The sequence below is a fragment of the Lontra canadensis genome, unplaced genomic scaffold (assembly GCF_010015895.1).
Source record: "Lontra canadensis isolate GAN:19392208 unplaced genomic scaffold, GSC_riverotter_1.0 scaffold10, whole genome shotgun sequence".
In the NCBI taxonomy this organism is placed as follows: domain Eukaryota; kingdom Metazoa; phylum Chordata; class Mammalia; order Carnivora; family Mustelidae; genus Lontra; species Lontra canadensis.
Window position 1 is genome coordinate 92,104 of NW_022631004.1, and position 20,852 is coordinate 112,955.

At 32.8% G+C, this 20,852-nt stretch overlaps 1 protein-coding gene across 1 annotated transcript in view; it reads left to right on the forward strand.

Moving 5' to 3' along the window:
- Positions 1-20,852, forward strand: part of TLL1 (tolloid like 1) — a 170,299-nt gene that overhangs the window by 77,436 nt on the left and 72,011 nt on the right. The window contains exon 12 of the mRNA XM_032855437.1: positions 8,227-8,342. Coding sequence (XP_032711328.1) covers positions 8,227-8,342 — 116 coding nt within the window. The remainder of the gene's footprint in view (positions 1-8,226; positions 8,343-20,852) is intronic.

Sequence of the window (20,852 nt, forward strand, 5' to 3'; positions counted from 1 at the left end):
GGCATCTAAAAGGATACCCACTAATGCTACTTTACCTGTCTGCCATTATAATCTCTTGCATCCTACATACTGTCAGGATTCTCCCCCAAGCAAAGATGGAGAATAGGTCATCATTACAGTCTCTAGGTCTCCTTTGTCCTTTTATGCCAGTAAAGGCATAAAAAAAAAAGTAAAAAAAAAAAGCAGTTTGCTTTTTTTTAAAAAGTTCTTTTCAGTGTACCAGAATTCATTGCTTATGCACCACACTCAGTGCTCCATGCAAAACGTGCCCTCCTTAATAACCACCACTTGCCTCACCCAACTTCCCGCCCCCCACCCCTTCAAAACGCTCAGATTATTTTTCAGAGTCCATAGTCTCTCATGGTTCATCTCCTCCTCCAATTTCCCTCAACTCTTTTCTCCTCTCCATTTCCCCATGTCCTCTGTTTTTTTCTTATGCTCCACAAATAAGTGAAACCATATGATAATTGACTCTCTCTGCTTGACTTATTTCACTCAGCATAATCTCTTCCAGTCCCGTCCATGTTGCTACTAAAGTTGGTTATTCATCCTTTCTGATGGAGGCATAATACTCCATAGTGTATATGGACCACATCTTCCTTATCCATTCGTCCGTTGAAGGGCATCTTGGTTCTTTCCACAGTTTGGTGACCGTGGCCATTGCTGCTATGAACACTGTGGTACAGATGGCTCTTCTTTTCACTACATCTGTATCTTTGGGGTAAATACCCAGTAGTGCAATTGCAGGGTGATAGGAAAGCTCTATTTTTAACTTCTTAAGGAATCTCCACACTGTTTAGGAGATCTTTTCCAGGATGTCTGAGTTGAAGTGGATATTTTTCTCTTCATAGTGGATATTTTTTCTTCAATAGTACACATTAATAGTGTGTACTATTGTTTTCTCTTAGGAGGTCCTGTTTTTCTTGTGACTCTCATTTTTAAATGTATTTTTTTCTATTTGATCTAATTTTAGGATTTACTTTCCTTTCTGATTTCTAAACTGCTTAGTTTAACTCTTCTCCTAGTATAGTCACTCGTCTATATTTGCATTTTCTCTTAAACTGGTTTTTCTGTAGTCCCATGAACTTTTTGCTTACTTAGTACTTCATCAACCATCAATCCTAATATTCTCCAGTAAATTTTCCCCAGTAAATATATCAAGTAACATAATAAAATTAGAGAAAATACAAAATAAAATATCTAAAAATAAAAGGCCTTCTGAGGATTAGAGTCTTCCTTATTACATAAAAGTGTATGTGTATTCACACATGAACACATGTACAGTCTATGTTCACAAATTTAAAAGTTTTCAGAGTTAGTATACATATAGTACGTGTGTGGAATACCCCTGTCCATGGATCCACATTTGTGTGGACACTTTAGGGATGGAAAACCAGTTTCAGTGTGCATGGGGTCTGAATATTGGAAACTTGACATTCCTCTAAACACTTTTTTCATTACCTTCACTTTTACAATTGAAATAAGGTTCTTATTAGTTACCTAAAGCATTAATCTCTTGGTTCCTGGTATAATTTTCTGAGATTCCTGACAGAATATACTTTCTACATGTGCTTGTACACATACAATTCTTGGCTAAAATATTGCCCACATGCAAAAAATAGTAATTTTGCCATTCCCCCCCAATTATTCATGGTCTCCTTTATTCATCTCCCTGTAAGCTTTCCCTAGTTCAGTGGATGGTACCAGACATAGATCATCTGGCAGGCCAAGCCAGAACTCTGGAGGACATTCTCACCTCATTCCTCCGTCATTTTCTCCAGCTAGTCAGTCCTGCTGCCTTCTTGGAATGTTACCTTCCTACAGTGAATCTCCTGGTCCTGGGAGCCTCATCTTTTGTCTGAATTGTTGAAATGCCTCCTATTCACCTCTTGTCCCTATTCTTATTATCTCTTTAGTTCTCTGGGCATGCTGCTGTTAAGTGGCTTTTGAATATGCAAAGCTCATTTTGCTTATTTTTAGGATAAAGGCTAATCCCCTTTCCATTAGGTCATTTCAAAATATTTTTCTTGTCTCCTCCCTGAGTCTTTTCTCTAGGTATTACCCCTGCAGTCTAGATCTCACCTCTAATTCATTTAGCTCCAGGCATCACGGTATGCTTGCTTCCTGCCTCTTCCTCCAGTCAGAATGCTCCTAACTGCCTCCCAGTTCAATTGTAGCCATATTTAGGATTCGGCTCCTACTTAAAGACTTCCTTGTCTCCCAGGACTCCACATGGCAAATGCTTCGTTGGATCCTGGTCTTTGTGTCTTACTCCTATAATCATTAGTGATTTGGCATTTCCCACACTGGAGTGTAGAAGCTTCTGTGGGATTGGAGTTGAGTTTTCCTTCATGGTTTTCTGAATCTGGTGTAAATTAAATGCTCAATAAATAGTTGCTTCTGTGTGAATGAATGAGTCACTGTTAACACGTGAAAGCACCGTTCCAGATGTTATGGCCCCAGAAAAGGAAGCACAGACTACACACATGAATATCTGAGCCTCTGGGGCATCATGCAAACAACATCACTTGGTTAGGAAGTAAATTTCATCCTTAAAGGATGCTAGAGAACTTCTAGAATAGAGATGACTACCTTGGGCTGCACACTGCAGGAGAAGGCTCCTTGGAGTTGGTGTTTATGTTTCATTTTAAAGGATGATTCAGACTTGGCTAGGCAGTTACTATTGAAATGTATTTTAAAATATTTCAGTAATTAATCTCACATTATCTCTCAGATGATTTAGGGTTCTTTTTAACATTTTCTTATCTTAAAATCATTTAACTTTTTATTTCATATTTTTAAAAATAATTATAAACCTATATTTTGCTTATTATTTTTAAAAGTTTAAGGGATTTAAATATAGGTTAATTAGGTTAGTATTAAGTTGATTAGATACAGTTGTATTTCTTCCCCTAATCTAGAATTTGTCAAGATCCTTTGAGAACAGATTTGTGAAATAGAAATTATTGTTCATCTCTATCTGTGTTTTCCTTAGCCTTAATAAAATTATAAATGTTCTCCTATAGAATATGGAGAAAGGAAAGTTCTCAGTTTTTGGTGTTGGGCGGATATTATAGACATTTCGTGAGGAAAGTTGCTGTAGATGGACATGCAGGCAGCTGTAAACTCAATGTTATTAGAAGATTCAGAGTTTGTAATAATTGCTTAACAAGACACAATCCAAGTAGCATTTATACAATTCAAACACAATTTTCTACTCTGGAGGAATGAAGGTATATGTGAATTACTTGTTTCAGAAGTGAGATCGATCATATGATAAAGGACTTAGAAATTTAACCACTTTATTATTGTTATTTTTTATTTTGGCAAAAAAATCACATAATAAGACATCTACCCTATTAGCAAATCTCTAAGTGCATGGTACAGTACCGTTAACTCTGTGCACATCTGGGTACAGCAGATCTCTAGAACATCTTCGTCTTGGGACAACTTGGTTAGCTCAGTCGGTGAAGCGGCTGCCTTCGGCTCAGGTCCTGATCCTGGGGTCCTGGGATTGAGTTCCATGTTGGGCTCCTTGCTCAGCAGGAAGCCTGCTTCTCCTTCTGTCTGCCTCTATCTCTCTCTCTCTCTTTCTCTGAAAAATAAAAAAAAATAAAATCTTTAATAAAAACAAATAGAACTTCTTGGTCTTGCAGTTCAGAGTTTTGACTAAAACTCTATACCCACTGAATGGCAGCTCTTCATTTCTTTCTCCCACCCAGTCCCTGGCAGTCAGCATTCCACTTTACACTTCTATGAGTTTGAGTACATTAGAAACCTCATGTAAGTGGAATCATGCAGTATTTGTCTTTCTGTAATGGCTTATTTCACTCAGCATCATGTCCTCTGGGTTTATCTGGATTGTAGCATATGCCAGTTTTCCTTCTAGTTTTAAGGCCGAATAATATTCCATTTTATGTATTACCACAGTTTATCTCTTCATCCACTGATGGATGTTTGGGATGTTTCTGTCTCTTGTCTAATATGAATAATGCTGCAATGGAAATGAGAGTGCAAATATCTCTTCCAGATCCTGTCTTCAATTCTTTTGAATAAATACCCAGAAATGAGGGGACTGTTGGATCATTTAGGAATTATATTTATAATTTTTGAAGAAATCCTACATTGTTTTCCATAGTGGCTGCATCATTTTATGTTCCTACCAACAAAGCACAAAGGCTGCTATTTCTATTTCTTTGCCAACATTTCTTATTTTCTGTTTTTTTGTTTCTTTGTTGATAAGTGCCATCCTAACAGGTGTGAGGTGATATCTCATTGTGGCTTTGATTTGCATTTCCTTGATGATTAGTGATATAGAACATTTTTTTTTCAAATATGGCCATTTGTGTGTCTTCTTTGCCCATTTTAATTTTAATTAATTAATTAATCAAACTACTTCATATTTTACTTTTTTTTTTTCAGTGTTCCAAGATTCATTGTTTATGCACGACACCCAATACTCTTTGACCATTTTTAAATTGGGTTATTTTGCTTTTTGCTATTGATTCATGGGAGTACCTAATATATTCTGAATACTAACACCTCATGAGATATATGGTTTGTAAATATTTTCTCCCATTGAGAAGGTTTGCTTTCACTCTGTTGATTGTTTCCTTTGGCATAGAGAAGCTTTTTTAGCTGATGTAGTCCCACCTGTCCATGTCCTATTTCCTATGCTTTTGGTGTCATATCCAAGAAATCATTGCCAGAACTATTGTTACAAAATTTCTCACCTGTTCTCTTCTAGAATTTTTACAGTTTTGGGACATACATGTAAGTCTTTAATTCATCTTATGTTGATTTTTGTGTCTGATATAAAATAAGGGTCCAAATTCATTCTTCTGTATGCATATTTCTAGTTTCTCCAACACCATTTTCTGGAGAGACTGTGCTTTCCCCAGTGAGTAGTCTTGGCACCCTTGTTGAAGATCATTTGACCATACATACATGGATTTAATTTGGGGTTCTCTCTTTTCTTTTCTTGGTCTATATGTTTGTTATAAGCTAGTATCATACTATTTTGAATACTGTAGCTTTGTGATATGTTTTGAAATCAAAATTGGGAACCAGCTTCTTTTTCTTTTTTTTCCTGAAGAATGTTTGGCTATTGTTGGTTTGTGGTTTTATGTGAATTTCAGGATTTTTTATCTTTCTGCAAGAAATGCCACTGAGATTTTGATTGAATTGTTTTGAATCTGTGGATTGCTTTGGGTAATATGGATATTTTAAAAATATTAAGTCTTCCAGTCATGAACACAGCCCATCATTCCATTGGTTTGTGTTATTTTTAATTTCTTTCAGCAATGTTTTGCCATTTTCAGTATACAAGTCTTTTGCCTCATTGGTTAATTTATTGCCAATTATTTTATTCTTTTTTGATGATAGTATAAACAGGATTGTTTTCTTAACTTCCTTTTGAAATTGTTTGTTGCTGGTGTATAGAAATGCAACTGATTTTTTGCTGTTGATTTTGTATCCTGCAACTTTGCTGAATTTGTTTATTAGTTCTAACAGTTTTATGTGTATGTGTGGAACGTTTATGGTTTTATACATTTAAGATAGTATCACCTGCGTACAGAGATAGAAGTTTAACTTCTGACTTATATTTACTTTTAGAGTAATTTTTATTAGGGCAGTGATAATAAGTAGCCACTGTATAATTCTTTATATATTTTTTCCTCCTAAATATGACTAAGTTTTGTAGTTCAAAGACATATTCAAACACTTTAGACCACAATCTTCCTACCTGTGGAAAAGGTATCTAAGGGTTAAAAAGAAGATTCAGGGCATAATAACATTTGATTCCCACAAAGCAACTTTATTAAGTGTATGTTAATAAGAGGGCATTTAACAAAAGCAAACTGAAGCTGAAGCTTTTGAGATTTACTTGTATGACATAATTAGTAGGTGGTAATGCCATGATTAAAACTTGTATTTTCTCATATGATCTCCCTGATATGAGGGAGAGGAGATGCAACATGGGGGGTTAATGTGGTAGGAGAAGAGTAAATGAAACAAGTTGGGATTGGGAGGGAGACAAACCATAAGTGACTCTTAATCTCACAAAACAAACTGAGGGTTGCTGGGCAGAGGGGGGTTAGGGGGGGTTATGGACATTGGGTAGGGTATGTGCTATGGTGAGTGCTGTGAAGTTTGTAAACGTGGAGATTCACAGACCTGTACCCCTGGGGGGAAAAATATATATATATATATGTTTATAAAAAATAAAATTATAAAAAAAAAACTTGTATTTTCTCATCCACAGACTTTGCTGAGTAAATGAACAGCCTATGCATTTTAACTTTGTAGCGCTACTTTTTTTCTTGCTGATTTTTCTTTAGTTCCTTTAATATTAAACTTTGTTTTGTATATCTGAGCATTGACAACCTATGGCTGGGAAAAGTGCTGAAATATCTTTTGTAGTAGGGATCAGGTAGCCTGGGACAAACACATTTACTGAGGTAAAATGCACAAATGATTACAAGCATTGTAAGCAAATGCTATATAATAGATTTACTTAATATTTTAGTTATATGCTGATTCTATTTATTTTTCATTTTATAGAGCTTTATCTTTATTAGGACAGTATTGTTTGTATACATCTGTGGATTAAACATATTTAATTGCTTTAATTCCACTTTAGTAAATCCAGTACCTGCATTCTTTGTGGCTTAGTGTACTTTTCAATCATTAAATAATTTATTTTTAGACTGCTATGAATTACAGTATTTTTCATTGAAACACTCAACTCCCAAATGATTATATAGCATCCTAGCTGATTCTACTCAGAAGCATATTGTTTGCATTAATAAAGTCTTAATAATTTTTTATTTTTCTAAGGGTTCTTGCAATGTTACATTTATCAAGAGCCCTTAGATGATTCATGGGAAATGCTGAATTATGTATTTTTGACCTTGAGCATTTTCATTTTGTTCTAAAGTTGCTTTTATCTGCCTATTCATCAGAATAAACACTGCTGTTCCTACTTGAAATGTGTTTTGTTGTGCAAACTTAATATCTGTGTTTTCAAATAAATATTTATATCATATCAGACCTTTTACAACTCAATTTTATTTTCAAAGTCATCATCTTTCTTTCCTCATTTAACTTAAGATATGCAAAACCATTTTTTTATTTATGGAGGATTTGATGAGACAAGAATTCACCTACTGGTAGCTATGACTCTGTAATATGGTAATATTTCAGTCTGATTTCAGCCTCCTTCAGGGGGAAAGAACTCTTATTAAGTGAAGGTTATAAAGATGACAGTTTGCAGTGGAAGAATCATTCTTGAATTCAGGATACTTAAACCAACCAATGTTCATGGGGCACATGCTATGTCTTACAAAAACAACAGGAAAACCCATTATAGAATGGTTCTGACCACTATTGGCTAAACCAATAAGCTAATTACTCTCTGTCTATGGCTTTGTTGAAATGGCCCTAGAGATATCAATCACACAGATCTTGAGACTGTGTAGCTGATAATTTGCTATTTTAGATGACTGATAATTACTTCTAAGATATTAGACAGCCTTAGTAAGAGGAAAACACAATTGTTTTTCCAGTAATTTCTACTTGTGATCAACAGAAATGAGAGAGTAAATCAATGTCCACATCTTCTTGGAAAATTTTAATCTTCCTTTAAGGTTTTAACCTTTTAATTTTTTCAGGTTATTTTGAGAAAAATTTTCATTGTGTATGACATTTTGGTATCACCTTTATTGATTGTATTCTGGTTATTATTTAAGATTTCTGTTTTTCAAATTTGGTGTGGTATTTGCTATGAAACTTAGCTTCACTTTACACTGAAAAATATTAATTTTGTTTCATATGATTCCCTAGCCACATGAACCAGATACCCACTGGCCTGAATATGAGTATGGGTGACCTACTAATTCTTTGGGAATGAATGAGAAAATTCTCCATGAGGAAGAACTTTATGAATGCCAGATTATTTATCTTATAGTTTTGCTTTATGGTTGGCCCTAATGAAACCATTAAGTATGCAAAAATCCTAGTAGTAGAAACATAAGATGAATTTACTTGGAAAAGTCTTTTCTAGAACAGAAATACATATTTTCATCTAACACCAAAAGACTCAGGGCCTTTTGATGTCCATGTCTTTCATAAAAATTAAAGAATGATACTATCTTTTTAAGGAAATTGGTTAACTCACCTCTTTAAAATAGCAAATATATGTGTTTTTTTTTTTTTTCCTTTTAGCATGTGGAGAAACCCTACAAGAATCCAATGGCAACCTTTCCTCTCCAGGATTTCCAAACGGCTACCCTTCTTATACACACTGCATCTGGAGAATTTCGGTGACCCCAGGGGAGAAGGTAGTTTATATCATCGAGAGTTCTCATTTAGTGTTATATAAAGTGTAAAATATACAAAGGTTCATTTTCTTTTAAATATAATTTGCTTTATTTTTTATTCTTATTTAATTTTTCAAATATGAGACTAAAAAACTCAGAAAAGTTATAATGAAAATTGCTCAAGCTCTGGAAATTTTTTTGAAAAATGTAATTTAAAAAGAAATAATAAATGCTCTAAAAAGGTTAAAATAATGTTCTCAGGCACAATGGAATTAAGTTAAAATAAGTGTCACATAGATAATGAGAAAAATCCCACATATTCCAGTTAAGAAATATATATAAAATATCCAGTTTAGCTAAGAAGCAATTATAGTGAAGAATAGAAATAATTTTCAGCTATAATATAAAAAAATACTGAATAACAAGTCTGTAAGATGAAATGAGAGCAATACTTGGAAGGAAATTCAGAACTTAAATGCTCACATTAACAACTAAAAAAATGCCCTAAACTAATGAGTTAGACATTCTTATTGAATAGCTATTAAAGGTATAGTAAAATAAATGTAAAGGTACATAATAGAGGAAGTAATAAATAATAGATAAGTTAAGGAGATCAAAATAACATGATACAAAGTATGAACAAATTTAGTACTTTGAAAAAACTTAGATATATAGGAAAATGGATGTAAACAGATCAAGAAAGAAAAAGAATAACAGGAAAAGCACAATTATCTATCACTAGAATGAAAAGGTAATTATAACCAAGATGCTCTAGACACAAAAATGAGAATAAAAGAATATTGTCAACATTATACCAGTAACTTAAAAAATGTAGATGAAATGGGAAAACCCCTACAAAATATTACTGAGTTCTTACTTGAGAAGAAAAAAAAAAAAAACTTGGTTATTCCTATAACAACTAAAGAAAATGAACTACTGTTTAATTGAATTATTAGATATTTTTCAGCAATGAAAATCCAAGCTCACATGGCTTAATTAGTGAGTTCTAGCCAACATTCAAATAAGGACTAAGTATAATCCTATATAAACTCTTCCAGGGAATAAAAAAGAAGATCCACTTTCTTATTTATATGGCTAGCAAAACCTTGATAGCATTCCTGACAAGGACAGTATAAAAAAGAAAAAGATTCCAAGCTAACACTTGAATATGGAAGTAAAATCTTCAAACCAAACCAAAGCTTTGCATGCACGTATGTAGACACAAATGCCATTAAATGTGCATCTCAATTAAATCAAGAAAAAATATCTATTACTGATTTAACAACAACAAACCCTGAACAACTAGGAATAGAGGTACCTTCTTAATCTTCAAAAGCAGATCAACAAAAATTATTACAAATATTATTCTTGGGAAAATTCTGTAAGTATTTCTTTCTACCACACCACTTTCTTTTTGGTGGAAATCATGGCAGATTAAGGCAAGAAATTGTAATTAAACATAGTAAGGATTAAAAAAGAAGAAAATTCCCTTCAGCATATTTGGTTTGTTGGTTAAAGTGTTTATTATTAAGAAAGAAAATGAATGACTCTATTAACTTTTGAATTCTGTCTTGAACGCTAAACTTAAAAGTCTTTCCAGAACAAGATTATATTGATATTAATCTTTATTTTTACTACTTATTAAATAGTTTTTGTTCTTTGCTTATGACTAATTCATCTGGAATGATTCAATTATACTTAGAGTTTTGTTGAGAATGCATTTGAAGTTAAGGAAAGTTTAACATTCCTGATAATTGAATGTTGTTAGGAGAATCATGGGTGTGGAGCTGTCCAGGGTGTTCTGATACTCAACATGAAAGCTGAATGAAATGTTTGTGTAACATGAATAGTTTTTAAACATAAAAAGGTACAATTGACTTAGAATACATGAATGCATACATAATTCTTTATATAGTCATTTTTAATTTAAGAATAAAAGTCTATGTTGTAATGTAGTTATAGATGTTGATCAGTTTCTATATGAATTTTTGAACAAGCTCATGAGAATATTTTATGAAAATCATTCTTAAAAAGATACTGAAGAGATATAAAAGCTGATAAAAAACTATACATGATTTTGAAATTAAAATTATTGAATATGAAGAGTTTTGAACAAGATTAATAAAAATTATATCCATTCATAAGAACAAGATAATACAGGAAAAAAATTGGTTCCTCCTATCCAATTGCAGTGTCCAGACCATCAGTATTCAAAGTTTATTCACTTTTCTTGGTATGATTACCAATAAAACTGTAGCTTCCAAAATGTTATAAATAGGAAGAAATCAACACATCTGTCATCTTTTTAAATTATTTTTCTTATTTTTATATATGATGATAAGCAAATAAATTAAGTGAACAATATTAACTAATTTTTTTCATTCTTGTGTTTTTACTAATTTCTTTTTGTTTTAAATTTGGGTTTATTCTGTTGTTCTTAGTTGGCAGTTAACTCATTAATTCTAATACAAACCCATAAGGCTATAAATTTCCTTCTAAGAACTACTTTTATCTGAATTTAACCAGCTTGACATACAGTGTTTTTGCTATTTTTCGATTTTAATTACCTTCTTTGTCTCTTATTATTTCTTCTCAACCAACATATTTTTTTAGTAATATATATTTTCTTATTTGCAAAGATACATTCTCCCCCCCCCCCATCATCCTTTTCTTGTTAATTTCTCCTTTAGTCAGTTCTGGTGAGAGACTGTACTCTGTAAGATGTCAGTCTTTGAAATATTTTGAGGCTGGTAGTATGACCTTGGAGCTGACCAGTCTTCATAAAGAATAATCATAGCTTTAAAGATGGGACACCTGGGTGGGGCAGTTAAATGTCTGACTCTTGATTTTGGCTCACATCATGATCTCAGAGTCTTGAGACTGAGCTCTATGTCTTGCTCTGAGCTGGGCCTGGAACCTGCTTAGGATTCTTTCTTTTTCCTCTCCCTCTGCCCCTGACTCCACTTTCTCTCTCTCTCTTTCTATATATATAAGTAAAATCTTCAAAAGAAAAACGAAATGTGTTTTGTGCAGTAGGTGGGTGGTAAGTTCTCTATGCATATGGGTGGCAGTTCTCTTTTTAATTGTGAAATGTATATATTCTCTAATTATTGTTTTTTTTTACTTTATCCAATAGAAAGTTATGTTAATATTTGTCACTATTTGGTGGATTTATTCATTTACCTTTTAAAAATAAATATTTGTTGGGACACCTGGGTGGCTCAGTGGGTTAAGCCTCTGCTTTTGGCTCAGGTCATGATCTCAGGGTCCTGGGATCGAGTCCCGCATCGGGCTCTCTGCTCGGTAGGGAGCCTGCTTCCCCTTCTCTCTCTCTGCCTGCCTCTCTGCCTACTTGTGATTTCTGTCTGTCAAATAAATAAATAAAATCTTTAAAATAAATAAATAAATAAATAAATATTTGTTAAAAACAAATTTTATATTTATTTATATTTCAATATATTTAAAGTATTTTTATTCTATGTTTTATATACATACTGTGTTTAGAATATAACATCTTTCTGGTGAATAAACTGTTACTATACTCTGTATTTCTTTATCTCTGATCACTATTTAGGCTAGTACTCTATTTTTTTCTGATATTAACAAGGATACACATTCTTTTAATTAATATTCTAGCTTGGTTATATTTTTATCTTGCTTTAGACATTCAGTTGTTCCATGGTCTTGTGTCTCTAAAAGGTGTGTCCCTTTTAGGTAGCAAATAGTTTGGTTTTATTTTTTATTTAATTCATGGTGGTTAGTTTGTCTTTAGTGTTTAATTGCAGTTACCTTTATTGTGAGTACTGATGTATTATTACTTCTTGTTTGCATTCTGTATGTCCCACTTTGTTTCTTTTGTCCTACTCTTTTTTGCCTTTTTATATATTGAATTTATGGTTTTGTTTTCCCTCATTTCATTTATTTTCTGTCTATTGGGTTGAAAGTTTTAAATGTATATTTTATTATTTGGTACCCCTGTTCTACCAGACTTCTTAATGGGGTCATATTTAAATGGTATCCTTATTCTCCCAAACCATAAAAAGATTCTTAAAAAAAAGATTATAATACACGTTATCTTCATTTTATATGCTATTGTTTAGTATTTTTCTTCAAGTTTGTTTCCTTATACAAATGAGATATTGTTGTGGTTTTTTACACTTAACATTTGTTAAGCTATATGCAAATATTTACCAAATTTTTTATTATGGTGAAAAACATGTAAAATGTACTGTCTTAACCATTTTTAAGTGTACAATTCAATAGTGTTAAGTACATTCACATTGCTGTGAAGCAGATCTCCAGAGCTTTCTCAGTTTGCAAAACTGAATCTCTGTAGCCATTATGTCCATTTTCCTTACCCCTCAGACCCTGGGAACCACCTTTCTACTTTCTGTTTCTATGAATTTGATTACTTTCCATACCTCACATAAGTGGAAGCACACAGCATTTGTTTAATTATGACTGGCTTATTTTATTTAGCGTAATGGTCTCAAGGTTTAACCATGTTTTAGTATGTGACAGGGTTTTCTTCCTTTTTAAGGTTGAATGCTATTCCATTGTATGTATAGACACATTTGTTAAACCATTCATCCATTGATAGACATTTGAGTTGCTTCCACCTTTTGGCTATTGTGAATAGTGCTACTACGAATAAGAGTATGCAAATATCTCTTTAAGACAGTCCTTTCAATTCTTGTGGATCCATACCCTGAAGTGGGATTGCTGGATAATTTGGTAGTTCTGTTTTTAATTTTTTGTAGAACTTCCATATTGTTTTCTATAGTAGTTGCACCATTTTACAATCCCATCAGCAATGTAGAAGGGTTCCAAAGTCTCCACATCTCCACAAATATGTAGTATTTTGTTTTTTGATAGTTGCCATCCTAATGCAGGGAGAGATGATATTTCATTGTGGATTTGATTTGCATTTCTCTGATGATTAGTGATGTTGTCATCTTTTCATATGCTTCTTGGCCATTTGTGTATCATCTTTGGAGAAATGTATCTTCAAGTGTCTTGCCCATTTTTTAGTTGGATTATTTTATTTTTTCTTGGGGAGTTATAGGAGTTCTTTACATATTTTGGCTATTAACACCTTATGAGATATATGATTTGCAAATATTTTTTTTCTTTTCTATAGCTGCCTTTTTACTTTGTTCATTATATGCTTTGCAAAAGCTTTTTAGTTTGATGTAGTACCACTTAACTGTTTTTGCTCTTTTTTTTTTTTTTTTTGCCTCTGTTTTTGTGCCATATTCAAGAAATCATTGCCATTTCCAATATCATGAAGCTTTCCCTCTATGCTTTCTTCTAGTTTTATAGTTTTGGGTTTCACATTTAGGTCTTTCATTCATTGTGTAATTAATTTTTGTATATGGCTTAATATAAAGAACTGACTTCATTCTCTTGTACATGGGTCTCCATTCCCAACAGCATTTGTTTGAAGATTCATCAAATATTTTTATTCATTATTTCTTCTCACATCTCAGACATCCATTAAGGCTCATTTTGTCCTGCCTATAGTTTATACTTTAGGCTATTTTTAAAATTAGTGTATTTTGCTAGTATTTTTTCTGTTTGAAAATGTGAATTTTTTTTTACTTGGATTCATGATAATGGAATTTCACTGTATATAATTGGCTATATATTTAACTTTGCTAAAAATCAAAACATGAAGAAATACTTCCATTTAAAATATTTCTTAATGTAGAATCCTAGAAACTGAAAATATCAAAAGTGATTTAATGACCACTAAATATTGAATAAGTTATAACCATATAAAATAAGTTTATAGAAGTTATTATAAAATGGTGCTGCTTGCAGATAATTTCTTGAGACAGTTTTTTCAAATTCCAAAACCTCAGATTTCTCCCATTAATAAACTGTATTTCAAGTTCACTGCATAATAATGTGTAGTCTCTTCATTTTTTTTTCCTCTCTCTTCATTTATTTTACTAAACTAATAAAAGTCTGGTAGGTGTATCTTATACAATACATATGAAAAAATTATCAAGTGCCTTACCTATGAATATAAACACATGGATGCTATATAAATTTAATCAAATGAAAGCAAATTATATAATTTATAAAATTGAAACTGTTTTGGTTCAGTACCATGAGGGTAGTCGAATATTACAAAATTTGTCATTTTGTCAAATAATAGTATCAAAATGGAAAAATAACTGTCCAAAAATTTCATAAATGCTGGTAACACTAGAATTCAGTATGTATATTTAATGATAACTTGATGAATTAGGACTAACAGGACTTTTTTTCAATTCAATAAATATAAGACGCTAATATTGAGTATTTACTATGGCAAGCATTGTGTTAAACTCTGCACACTCCATTGAGTTTGGTGTTACAATTATCTCTGTTTTATACATAAAGAAATTGAACTTAAGAAAGGATTGAGTAAACTGCCTACCACCATACAGCTTGCATTTAGCAGAGCTAATCATTAAATTTTTCTTTAGTTATAGAGCATGTTTTCTCTTCTGAAAAATTCAAAAGAATGAACTAAAAAATGACACTGAAGTTGATCAAATAAAAACAACTATATTAAGATGTAATAGATTTTAGAAAGTTGTGCAACTAAAGCAGAGTAATATATCATGTAGCCAGATGTAACACATCATATGCCAGGATATATTATAAACAGTCAATTTTTTCAAAATTAATATATAGTTTAAAGTAACTCTAATAAATTTCAAAAGATTTTTGTTTTACACACAGACCCAATTTTCCTGAAGATTATTTACAAGATAACAATGGTTGGAATAACCAAGGCAAATTAGAAAATAACTGATGAAGTAAAGTGGATTGTACTGTAAAATAATAGAAAAACACTGAGCTGCTTCAGTAATTCATATTCTGTGGTATGTCAAAATAGGCTTCTAAGCCAATGGAACAAATTAAAAAGAACTTATGCCTGAGGGCTTAAAGACCTTTGTGACATATTTGTTTATAAAATTGTCCTTTCTTTCTTTCTTCCTTTCTTCCTTTCATCTTTCTTTCTAGAGAAAGGGAGAGATGAGGGAGGGTGGGATAGGGGAGAGGGAGAGAGAAAATCTCAAGCAGACTCCATGCCCAACACAGAACCCATTCTAGGGCTTGATCTCAGACCCCTGAGATCAAGATTTTTCAATAAATAATCATTTTTATGTATTTCTACAAAAATCAAACCTTTACTTCATATTTTTATGAGGAAAATAAGTGATTTGATTTTTATTTTATGGAAAAGATATGTTGGTACCAAAATCAAGAATAAAAAATGCAAAATAATTTATTAAAATAATTACATTAAAAAATCTCTTTTTAACAATACAAAATCACAAATAAAAATGAAAATGATATGAGAGAACATTGGTATTATGTCTATATAAAGGGCTATTTTAAATTAATGAGTAAAGATTAACACCACAGTAGAAAATGACTAAAACAGCAGAACATTTTTGTCTCAGTCTCAGTACAAATGGATACTTAATTAATATAGAAATTATTTATTTTCACTATAATCAAAGAAGACAAAGAATAGAATTATAATATCAAATGATAGTAAGGGTACAGAGCTTCTGAAAATAAAAGTAGAAATATTTTTTCTGAACGACTTTGTTAATCTTTTTCATATTTTGAAAAATGTGCCTGCATTTTAGCCCAGAGATTTATTATAGGGAAATTATTTGGGTCTGTGTAGAGACAGTTATATATAATAATGAAAAATTGGAAAAATATCAAATTTAGAAAATAAAAAATAGCATTGATTTGAGAAAATGTTTTCAGTATACTGGGAAATTCAATAAGCAGGCTAAAAATCATAGGCATGAAAAGATCTAATTTTTAAATCACATATGTTAGAGACAAAATTGTGGAAGAGTATATACTAAAACAATGCTTATTTCTCCCTGATGGGTTTACAGGTAGGTTTTATTTTTTTCTTCCTTTAATTTTCTACAGTAAGCATGTATTGTTTTATATGGGAAGAATGTTCTTTTTAAAAAATAAGTTTATTATTGTACAACACTGTAAATGTACTTATCACCATAAAACTGTGTGCTTAAAAGTGATTAAAATGGTAAGTTTTATGTGTATATTTATTTCACCATGACAAAAAAGAAGTAAGATTGCCATTTTACATGTAATTGGACTCCCCAAGGTAAAAACAGTGTCCTGCCCAATCTAAGACCATTCTTGATGTTGCAAGGTACATGCTGATAACAGTCCAGAATGTGCAGCTGAGAATGTATCTCTTTGAGCTGATAGAATTATGCAATTTGATTCTTTGGTCTCTTAGAATTGATTGACCTTTTCACAAGGGCAGATTGTTTTCGTCTTCAATAGAGTTAATAGTTTTTTTTTTTTCTTTTCCTATATAACCCAGTTAAGAGCGATCATTTGACTACTTTCATTTTGCAATTTTTTAAATCATTCATCTGTGCTTTACACATATGGGGTCAATTCACAATATAGTGTTTCTATTGCCAAAGGCACCTCTTAAATTTAGCCATTAGTATGTAGATAAATCTTTGATTCTATTTTTAAAAGTGTATCTGGCTGGTGTGTGAAAGAGATCTTTGCTATCAGGAACTTATAAACATAGAGCAAGAACAAGGGCCGTAATACAATAGCCAAACTCTGAAAAATCACTGAAGAAAGCAAGGTAGATTGCTGAGATAGGAGAGCTCAGAGCTTACTGGGAGATGTAAGCCTTTGCTAAAGACTTTGAAAGGTGTGAAGAGGTTCCAGAAACAGGGAAGGGGCAAGTGGTATCCCAGGAGGAACTATGTAGGCTTTTTCTAAAGGAGTGCTGGAACTGGGGGTACTTTTTCAGGCACAGCAGCCAGAAGTCAGGGACAGGTAGGGTGAAGAATCTGTTGGAAGTAGTGCAATATGAGGCAGCCCAGGTGGGTTATGATCTTAGAGTCATGATGCCCAGGATTAGAAATTTATGTTGAGTTGGGTGTGAAGCCACTGTGCCCGGCTTTCATGGGATTAAAGTGGCCATACAGGATAGGTGAATTGGAGATGAGTGAAACTGAAAACCAAAGTACAGCTTGTGAGGGATGCCTGGTGGCTCAGTTGGTTAACTTCAGCCTAGGTCATGATCCCAGGGTACTGGGGTCAAGTCCTACATTGGGCTTCAGCAGGGAGCCTGCTTTTCCCTCTGCCTGCTGCTCCCCCTGCTTGTGTTCTCTCTCTGACAAATAAATAAATAAAAATCTGAAAAAAAAAAACAAGTACAGCTTGTGAAATTATTGCAGTTAATTCAAAAGGTACGGAGAATATGGTCAGTGAAAACAAAAGGAGAACATTATTAGGGGAACTGCAGAAATTGGAATTGATTAGGTATAGGGGTGGAGTGGGGATCAAGGAAAGGAAGTAGGAAAAATGTTCCTCTGAGTAATTGGTGATGACGCATCAAAATTTCAAAATCCAGGTGTTGTCATATAAATTTAAGCAGAAAATACTTTCTATAGCATTATCCAACTCCTGTTTTTCACCCGTCATATCATAAATCCCTGATGGAATTAGGGATCTATCTGAGTTGTACAACTAGTCTGGCCCCAGGTTCTCCTGTCTATTCTTTGGATTTTAAAGAAAGAATCTCTTCCTTCAACGTGTTAATTTTCCTGTGAAACCTTAAAATTAGGCTGATGCTTTTATGTTCCTAGCATAGTTGGATTAAGTAAATTGAGTTAATACTTTTACTTCTTTCATAACTGTCTTCAAGATTTATATTGTGAGAGATGCTTGAATATATACCATGAAAATAGTAATACATGAGAATCTTAACAATGCTTTCAGATTACCTTAGTGGTTTTCTAATATTATCCAATTAAATCCTTCTGCTTTAACTCTGCTTAGATCAGCTTGATATTATGGCCTCCAGGGATTTAGCAGTAAAGAAATACATTCCAACTAAGAAAGTTTAAGTAAACTAGCAAACTGAGATGCTAGAGCTTAAACCCAGGCTTTTTCACTCCCAATCATAAATAGCTTCTAGTTGCAGGACAAGATGTAAATTTTTCCCTTTAGCAGGATACAATTCAGAGCTGAACAAAAGCTTAATGATCAATTATCCCATGAATTGGCAATGTTTTCTGGAAAGGATATATTGTAAATACTTTTGGCTTTGCAGGTGATATAGTTTGTTTCAAATGTTCAATTCTATTGTATTGCAAAAGTAATCATAGACAATATGTAAAGGAATGGGTCCAAGAAGCCTTTTTTTACAAGAACTAGCTGAAGGCTGGATTTGACCCATAGAATATAGTTTACTGATCTTCTCACCTCTATCTAGTCTTATTCCTGAGAAGAAAACTGTAGTCTCCCTAGATTATTAGGTTTGTCCAAGCTTCTTTTGGCTGGAACCCAGAAATCTATTTTATTTTACTGTTTTTGATTCTAATATCTCTTTTAAAAGAGCCATTTAATAATATCAGTCTAATTGAAGATTTGTGTCTTCCCCATCCTCGGCACTGTAATACCAATTCTTATTGGTCTTTCTGTGGTGCTCATGGAATTAGTTTAGGTAGTAATGTCTTAATTGTGCTGCCAATAGTTTTTTAATTATATTTTCAATGGAGATTTGCAGGCATCCAGTCCCTTGACTGTTGGTCTGCCTTTCTTCCAGATTCTGCACTCTGTGGCACTCTGCAGTACTGTGTAACAAAGTTTTAATAAGCATACTTCACAGCAATTGTATCAATTTAACTTTGCAGAATAGCAGCTAAGACTCATAACCGATCAAGGAGATCCTAGAATTGTTCCTTGTATCTCTTTCAATCTCATGTTCCAATGGAGCCATGATTAATTTTACATTGATAATGGTAAATTGATACCTACCATAAGAAATAAATCTTTATATAACTGTGCTAGTTAGCTTTTATTTCACCTATCTTTAAAAAAAAGATGCAACATATAATTTAAGACAACCAAATATTTTCCAAGTGCTTTTGATTTGTAATTCAAGTTGATTCTGCTAACAACCTTAATCAAAGGCCAGCATTTTACTTCTGTGTCAGAGCCCTAAGATTCGATTTTAGAAAACCTATCTTTATTACATTTTCTGCTTCTAAAGGACTCTGTGTTTTATATTAAAGTAGGCTGCCTGGCATTTAAAATAGAAGATTAAAAACAAGATAGAAAACTTTTCTGTTTAGAGTTATCCCCCTTCCAACTGTGTGTGTGTGTGTGTGTGTGTGTGTGTGTGTGTGTTCCAAACTTCAAATATTAACCACTTGTTAGCAATCCAACCACACTGTTTTAATTTTAAATACAATTTGATGATATACATACTTCTAATTTAGCTGATTTCTTTCCCTCATAAAAGAGGAAGTGAATTTTTTCACTATTTGCACATGATCATAAAACTCACCTTTAAATCTGAGAAGGAAGCCACAAAATGAGGCTTGGGTCTACTGTTTGTGTCTAAATTCCAGTTTTGCCATCTCTGTTATAATAACCGAGTTCTTGTATGATTATACAGATTCGAATCCCTGGTGGTTGCTAAAAGAGAATACAAATGCAGAATGAAACCTAGGATCAGGCCGTGGTAGTCTTCCTCATTTAATCAGGCTTAAAGTTAATACAAAGCTAAAGAGGAAAACCAGAAATCATTTTCCAATGATGTTGTAAGAACAACCCAATAATTCATTGGTATTCAGAGATGGAGGAGAAAACATATTGGGAACTTAAGAAAAATTGTTTAGAATCTATACATTTTAAAAATCAAGCGTTGAGGATTACTGTAAATGGAAGGGGAAAAAATTAGGTATTGTGGAAATTTTTGTAAACATTTTTGAGAGTATCTGAATGATAAAATTATGTGAAGGAAAAAAAAACAAAGGAAAAAGAAACTATAAATAAGGTAGACAGAAATAGATGAACAATTTAATCTTTTTTATGATTTATTTATTTATTTGAGAGAGAGAGGAAGAGAGAGAAGGAGCAGGAGTGGGAGCTGCAGAGGGAGAGGAAGAGATATCTCTAGCAGGAACACCCAGTTGGGAGCCTGATGCAGGGCTCAATCTCAAGAACCTGAGATCACGACCTGAGTCAAAACCAAGAGTCAGAAACTCAACTGACAGCACCACCCAGGTGCCCCAACAATTTTATGAAACAAAACCAAGTTATGCTACACAGATTGTATTACATTAAAAAGCAAAACAAAACAATATGCCTCTATTTATTTTAACACCCTTGGTAGATTTCATCTCTTTGGAATCAAGAAAGTACATATTTAAAGAGACTGCAAAAGGTTGATTTTAATGGCGAAGTGTTAATGCCATTATAAGGCATAGTTGACTATCATTGTAGTTTGATAAAGTCTTAGTTTAAATCTCTATAAAATAATTATTTTTTAAATATTTTACTTATTTATTTGACAGAGAGAGACACAGCGAGAGAGGAAACACAAGCAGGGGAGTGGGAGAGGGAGAAGCAAGCTCCCTGTTGAGCAGGGAGCCCGACGTGAGGCTCGATCTCAGGACCTTGGGACTGAGCCACCAAAGTGCCCCTAAAGTAATTATT